At 47.9% G+C, this 8,221-nt stretch overlaps 1 protein-coding gene across 1 annotated transcript; it reads left to right on the top strand.

Moving 5' to 3' along the window:
• Positions 1 to 3,545: 3,545 nt before the first annotated feature.
• Positions 3,546 to 5,107, top strand: L226DRAFT_519379 (uncharacterized protein; the record flags this gene model as incomplete). The annotated part of the gene is made up of 6 exons (XM_067678579.1): positions 3,546 to 3,587; positions 3,675 to 3,747; positions 3,888 to 4,035; positions 4,254 to 4,498; positions 4,808 to 4,821; positions 5,045 to 5,107. The coding sequence occupies 6 exons, from the start codon at positions 3,546 to 3,548 to the stop codon at positions 5,105 to 5,107; spliced, it is 585 nt and encodes a 194-aa protein (XP_067540260.1).
• Between the last annotated feature and the right edge of the window lie 3,114 nt (positions 5,108 to 8,221).

Genomic DNA, 8,221 nt, shown 5'->3' with positions numbered 1-8,221 from the left:
GTCCGGACTCCGATTGCCTCCGATCCCCGCTCTGTCATCCGATCGTATTATGACATCAGTATCCACTGCCTACACTTACTAGCCCAGTTCAGTTGCTTCCGCTCCGTCATCTCCGCAGTGTATCCGCCGCCTATACTTACTAGCCGGTTTATTTGCTTCCGCTTCGTCATCTCCGCAGTCCGCCTCCTGTCCCTACTCTTGTCGGACTCCTATCGGACTTCCGTATATAAACCCTACCTTACAGTCGCATAGTTCTCCAGTTCTGATATCTCGTTTACCCACTCGACTACTCAGCACTCAATCTATCTGACTTCTCTGCCAACCTCCGTCTGATCTCCGTCCGACCTTCCGACCGGACCTCCGACCTCCGACCTCTGACTTCTGTTCTCGTCTCTGTTCCTTACTCTCTGCTTGACTCTCTTATTCGTAGCTTGCTCCGGTATAAACTCCGGAGCCTCTTGTCGGACTTCCGCAAATTGAAGACATCGACGACTCTTCGGGCGTTGGTCAATAACTTCGCCAAAGTCTTCATTCCCGCGCACCTTCGGACTTCGGACTTCGGACTTCCTTTCGGAGTTCGACTTGTGCGCATAGTCCTAACAGCAGTGCAACACCAATGTTCTGATAGATTTCAAGTGCACTTTGAAGGGACTGAATGCACTTCTGTTAGGACCGTAAGTCAAACTCTGGAAGGAAGTTCAAAGTCAAAGTCTGAAGTTCAAAGTCTGATAGTGCGCAGTAAGTGAAGACTTTGGCAAAGTTATTGACCAACATCCAAAGATGTGTTGATGTCTTCAATTTGCAGAAGTCTGACAAGAGGCTTCAGACTTTATACCAGGGCAAGCTACAAATGAAAGAGTCAAGCAGAGAGTAAGGAACAGAGACAAGAATAGAAGTTGAGAGTAAGAAGGCAGAGGTCCGATGGATAGTTGGATGGAGTTCAGACAGAGGTTGCAAAGGAAGTCAGATAGATTGAGTTCTGAGTAGCTGAGTAGCCAATGAACAAGTCATGAGATATCAGAACTGAGGAACTATATGACTGTAAGGTATGACTTACATACAAATATCTGAATGTCCAGTCAGAGTCCGATAGGAGTAGAGACAGGAGACAGAATGTGGATGTGATGAGGCAGAAGCAAACAATCAAGTAAGGCTGAGCATAGGTTGATCTACAGGTTACCTAGATCCATTTTACACTTACCTGCACTTCAAATTTTGATAGCTAGATCCATGCTGACCTAAACCTGTTTAACCTACAACCTACAGGTCACAGGTCATACAGATCAGGTTTCAGGTTACCTAGAAGTCCAAAAAATGTTTATGCTAGAAATATTCTGAATTCATCAGAAGGAACATAAACATTTTCAAACAGATCAGCTGTGACCTAGATATTTTCTCAAATGCTTGACCTAGATCTGCGCATGATCCATGCTGTAGATACCTGGACCTACATAACCTGGACCTGTAGGTCATGGATCTAGGTATATACAGGTATACCTATGCAATACCTAAACCTATGCTCAGCCTTAGCCCCAGGCTCCCACCACATAAGTCAGAGTAGAGTTGTAGAATACTGAGGGACTTTGACAGTGTGACATGTAAGTGGTGCATGGAGCAGAAGGCTCTGTGTGTGTAGTACACTGACACCACATGTGCGACATTATGTGTTGCCTGCCAGGCACACCAGAAGGTGTGAAGGAGGAAAAGCCCCACCTGAGGTAGGGCTCAGCATGAGTTAATCCATGGGTATTGCAGGCACTTACATCCGTGGGTATAAGTATCTGTTTCCCACGAGTTTTCAAGAATGCAGATACCTGGCTAGGTGAACCCATGGGTGCCTGCACACCCTCATGTTGTAGCCACTAACTGTGGGATTCTGATGATAAACATACATATATTTCTGATCAAAACTGAGTGTGCTAGAGGTGAAATAAACTTGCCCAAATCTGGAAGTATAGGCTGTCTTTTGTGCTTAGTTGCCCAAGATGCCCAGGTAAGTATTTCAAATGAGTGCAAGAGACAGCCCATCCTTCCAGATTTGGGCATGTTTATTTTGCCTCTAGCACACTCAGTTTTAATCGAAAAAATTTGTGTGACATATCATTAGAATTTCACAGTTCGTGCCTACAACATGAGGGTGTCACTCGGGTTATCCATGGGTAACCTGCAGGCTGCATAAACCCATAGGTATCTGAATACCATACCCACAGGTTTGGATAATTCGTGAGAACATACCTGTAAGGATGCGGGTATGACCTTTGGATTTTGGAAACCCATGGGTATGGATAACAGGTACATCTGCGGGTCACTTGTGCTGGGCCCTAGCCCCTTGGAAGGCCTGGATCTACACTAAGATCAACCTTCAACATGCCTACAACTTAGTCCGCATCACCCCTGGAGACAAATGAAAGACTGCCTTCTGTACTTGCTATGGTTCATTCAAGTGGCGGGTCATGCCCTTTGGACTTTTTAATGCTCTGGTGGCATTCCAACGCTTTGTCAATGAAGTTTTCATGGACCTGTTGGATGTTTGCATCGTGGTATACCTGGACAATATTCTCATCTACTCAATAACCCCGCTGATCATCAGAAGCACATTAAGGAAGTTCTCTGATATCTCCAAAAGCACAAACTCTATGCTCGTGCAGACAAGTGTGAATTTCATGCAGACTCCACTTAGTACCTCAGCTACATCTGTCCTCCAATGGACTCACCATGTTGGACTCCAAGGTCAAGATAATTCTTGAGTGGCTGGAACCCTGAAAAGTCTGCAACATCCAATTATTTCTTGAATTTGCCACCTTCGATTGATGATTCGTTCCCACCTACTTCAAACTTGTCCTTGCACTCACTCATTTCACATGGAAGAATGTCCCTTGAAACTTCTCCAAAAGCTGTCAGAACTCCTTCAATGCTCTTAAGAAGGCATTCACTTGTGCTCTGGTCCTACATCGTTGAGAACTGGACCATCAAATCACAATGGAGACCAACACTTCAGACTACACCATCACTGGAATTCTGTTCATCACTTCAGACTCCGATGAACTACATCTGATTGTGTTTCACTCCCACTCTCACTGGTGCGGCATCAGCAAACGGGGAAGTTGACGATAGGGCAATACGCGTAATGCGTCCTGTGTAGGGTGCGGCAGGTCACGGTCCGAGTACCGGGCGTCTACATTGCCTGATCGGGCATCGTCGGCCAGACGTGCCTCTGTATGATACCGTCCGACAGTACGGTGCCCTGTAATGAAATGATGGATGCGCCTGTAATATATAGAGCTATACAGACCAATGCAATAACTCTGCTATTAGTACCCTGTTGCTGAAACGCTTCCACGTGATCCTGCAGGCGTGCAACGCGTACGCGGCAAACAGCCAGACGCCCACACGCCTTTGACAGCCCCACAAAAAGCGACCGCGCAGACTTGTCCCCCCCATCCACTTTTTCTCTCTCTTCTACCACCACACACTATCTCCATTACCTGCCGTACCTGCTGTTCTTCTAGCCCTTCTGCTTAACATGTCCCTCCCTTCTGCACAACATGCCCCTCATTGGCATCGACTTTGGTGTTCTCCACAGCAAGGTGTGTATGCTCCTCGTTGTCACGCACCATCGCACCTACAACGCTTGTGTTCATAAGTGCTAATACACCTGTATCCACCGGACAGAGGCCCTCATCGGTATTCTCCTCAGCAGCGATGACAGCCGCGTCAAGGGCGTCTTGGAGGACCTTGCAGAGGCGAGTCGGTACATTCTCCGAGTCTCGTCCCGCTTTTGCACGCGTATATATGTGCAAACCGCCGTACACATCCCGTGCATACATCCACGAAGATCATTACCTGTGACACTCCGGTCATGAAGAGTTTGCTCACGGCGATTCTAGGACCTGCTCGCCAAGGAGATCATCAATCGTGTGGACAATTCCCCATACGGATACAAGGGTCACAGTCACGGAGGGAGGCCCCGACGAGCCACACAAGAGCGCCACCAGACCCACGCAAGGGCGACAACAACGTCGTGCACGCGACTCAGTAAGTGTTTCACATCTACCCCATGCCTCTTTGCCCTCCCCGATCCGCACATGTCGACACTCACACCCCACCGAAACGGCCCTTGAATGAGTGGCAGGACCAGGTGATCGAGCAGTCGGCGGCGCACCGCAATACGCTGCTCCCGGATGACCAGTTCGCGTCGCGCACGGTAGAGGACGTTGATGATGAGGCCGAGCCCGAGGATGTTCCCAGTACAGCAACCACGGCACAGACTCGCTGTATCCGGGAGAGTCTGGTTACTCCAACGCTGCCTCGTCCATCTCCTCCTCAGACCTCGGCCCACGTCGACAGCAGGTGCCGACCCTGCTCCTCCTCACCATGTTCTCGCTCGCCGCTCGCTACTCGCCCAGCATGGCCGATGTGTCCCCGCCCTGGTCCGAAGACAGCACCACGTGGACCATGGGCGACGAGCACATGGAAGAGGCGAAGGTGATCCTCGGCGGTACGTACGCAGGCACACGCTGTTCTCGAGGGTGGAGCTCCAGGAGCGCAGGTGAATCTGGTACGGGTGCGTTGTGATGGACAAGTACGTGTGCACGTACATTGGGAGACCGGTCACAATCTGATCCATTCGTGTTCGTGCAGGCTATCGCCGAGTGCGTCTTCAGCGAAGGACGCGGAGTTCTGTACTAATTCACGGCAACTATGCGTGCAGGTACGCATGCTCTCTTCCTCTCAAGTTGTCCTCAGCCATCTTGCTGACCTTAGTAGTCTTTGCAGGTTCTCGAATGATACCGCATTTCTTCGACAGTCCGCACAGGCTTGGTATGTCGTCTCCTTCCCTCATGCTCTGTCTCGGATTTTGTTGCTCGGCGCCTATATGACATTGCTCGTGTATATGCCGTTGTACTTAATTATCAATGAATCTGTTCAATCTTCTCGTGCAAGTGTCTGTTGGCAATGAATCATGAAAGCTATTGTAGTGCTCTCCGTTCGTCTTCGTGGCCCTGTACATGCAGATTATTATCATTATCTAATTATCTTACAGGCTAATCAGAATCCGATGGTCAATTACAGGAGAGCGTCCTTCTGGAATGCTGAAATACATTGATTCATCCAGGAAGGGGCCCGTATTGTAAGGAAATACGTTAATGGTAAGTAAATTGGGCTGTCTACATTAACTGGGAGCACGCTTGTAATTCAAGTCCTATTACTGGACCCATACAGGCCAATTTGTCAATTACAGGGCGAGATACACCCATATATCCGGGAACCCCGGTTTTGTGATGGGAGTTGAACTACGACACCCACAACAAGAAACTTCTGGCCATTTTTGAAGCCTTCAAGGCTTGGTGGCACTACTTTGAGGGTTCCAGGACTCTGATTGCCATTGTCACAGATCATAAGATTCTGGAGTACTTCTTGACTATGAAGCTCCTTACCCAACACCAAGCCCAATGGTCCAAATACCAATCACAGTTTAACATGGTGATCCGCTTCCAACCAGGAGAACTCAGAGTAAACCCAATGCACTCACTCACCATTAGGACATCTACCCAAAAGAGGGGAATAGTGACTACTCTGTCATCAATCTGCACAATTTCTGACCAGTATTCACGCAGGAGCAGCTCGCTTCCTCTCTCCAGGTGACAATTCTTCACCTGCTGGTGCTCCAAGCAGTGTTCATTCTCAATGAGCAACAACTCCAATCAGACATTCACACTGTGCAGAACTCCAATAATCCATCTCTGAAACTCACTGCAGGCTTGTCTCATGCATCTAAGGGACATGTCTGCTAGTCTCTGGACTCCAAAGGCCTACTCCCATTCAACAACCACATTTACATTCCAGACTCTGATGACCTCCAACTCTGAGTCCTATGTTCCTGACACGACCATCTGACCGCTAGTCATTAGGAACAGAACAAGACACAGGACCTCATACTCTGGAGACTACAACTGGCCAGAACTCTGAGACTTTGTCTGCAACTACTGCAACTCCTGGTGCCCTGACACCTACCTTACAGAACGTTAAAGCAACTTCTGGTCCCCAAACACCCTTGAAAGTCCATCTCCATGAACCTCATTGAGCAACTACCCAACTCTGATGGCTATACTGTGATTCTTGTCATTGTGGACTGCCTCACCAAGCAGTCCATCTTCATTATGATGTACAATACACTGACTGCCCAGGAGCTGGCAGAGTTGTTCATCCTCCATGTGTTCTCCAAACATGAAGTTCTATCGCCCATAACTTCAAATCAGAGTTCAGAGTTCATCTCTCACTTCTTCCACTCCCTTGGAAAAGCTCTTGACATGAGGCTTCACTTTACCTTCAGTTACCACTCCAAAGGTGATGAACAAACCAAACACCTCAACCAGACCCTGAAACAGTATCTCCAAATTTACTGTAACTATAAAAGGACAACTGGTTGAAACTCCTCCCATTTGCAGAGTTCACATACAACAATGCTCCGGACACCACTACCAGAATCTCTCCCTTCTTCACGAACAAGGGCTACAACCCCCAACTTGCTGTTAGCCCTGAACATGACCCTGTGCCAGGGAGTTCACCATCAATCTTGATGAACCTCACTCTGAACTCCAACAGCGGATCTCTGAAGTCCAAGCCTGATACCAAGTTCAGGCTGACAAACACTGTTTACCTGCCAGCAGCTGTTGTAGTTATTTTATAAAATGAACTGGTAGTTGGCCCCCACATGTTTTACAAAATGAACCATTAGTTTCATAATATATAACGAAGCCCTCTGGGGGCTCCAGGAAGCTGCCTGAAATGGCAGCTGACATAATAGAGAGCCTGGAGAGGGCGCTTTTTTCGCTGTTTTGGGTATATGCCATCACTGGGTGGATCCCGGGTGCCTGTATACTACTCCTCCCATCAATTCTCAGCTATTTTAACACTCCCAGCACTTTTCTTGTTCTCTGGCTACCCAATATGGTAACTGGCTGTTGTGGCTGCTACTGCCACCCTTGATCTTGCCCTAGTGCTTTCAGTTCTGGGCCGATTATAGCGCAAATAGGTGTGTTGAAATTGCCTCTTTGATGCAGTTCCAACAGTACCAAATAGGTTATGCATTGTGAGAAACGGACAAATCTGTGCCAAAACAGAAAAAATGCAATCATCCAGAATAAAATGCTGCATACAGGGGGCCCCAGGCTGTGCCCCGCCATGCCTTTAGTACCACTGAAAAGCAACAATTCACAGCTTTCCAATGGTACTAAATACATGACAGATCGTATATGTGAGAAGACGTCCTCCTTTACCCTTCTGTGGCTGCTCCAACCACCCTTGCTCTTGCCATAGCATGCCTAATCCTTCACTGATTGTGGCACACTTTGGCGTCCTGGCACTGTGTTTGCAAGGTGGTTCTAATGGTATACTTTGCTTTGCACTGTGTGAAAAACCAATAAAGATGTATCAAAACAGGCAAAATGTGATCATGACAGAACAGAATACAGCATATAGGAGGCTAGGGCCCAGCACGAGTGACCCACAAATGTACCTGTTATCCGTATCCATGGGTTTCCAAAATCCAAAGGCCATACCTGCATCCTTACAGGTATGTTCTCATGGATTACCCATACCTGTGGGTATGATATTTGGATACCCGTGGGTTTATACAGCCTGCAGATTACCCAGGTGACACCCTCATGTTGTAGGCATGAACCGTGGGATTCTAATGATATGTCACACAAATTTTTCCGATCAAAACTGAGCGTGCTAGAGGCGAAATAAACATGCCCATATCCGGAAGTATAAGCTGTCTTTTGCGCTCGTTTGGGCGCCTACCCGGGCATCTCGGGCAACTGAGCGCAAAAGACAGCCTATACTTCCAGATATGGGCATGTTTATTTCGCCTCTAGCACGCTCAGTTTTGATCGGAAAAATTTGTGTGACATATCGTTAGAATCCCACGGTTCATGCCTACAACATGAGGGTGTCACGGGACTGATCGGGAGACCCGTGACCCGTGCTATTCCCTAAGTGTCATGCGGACGTTCGGGAATGAGGAGGACACCCAGCCTTGCATCCAGAACATGATAACACATGGAGATCATCCTGTCCTCATATGCAACCAGGAAGTTGGGAATGCCCACTTGTATACTATTCTATGAGGGGATTTATAGGAATAAATTGTGCAACATTTACGACAATCCGAAGTTTGTTGGCATTTCACGGCTCTTACCTCCTTTCAACACGAATG

Source organism: Lentinus tigrinus, assembly GCF_003813185.1.
Source record: "Lentinus tigrinus ALCF2SS1-7 unplaced genomic scaffold L226scaffold_3, whole genome shotgun sequence".
NCBI lineage: Eukaryota > Fungi > Basidiomycota > Agaricomycetes > Polyporales > Polyporaceae > Lentinus > Lentinus tigrinus.
This window is presented reverse-complemented; position numbering and strand designations above follow the sequence as displayed.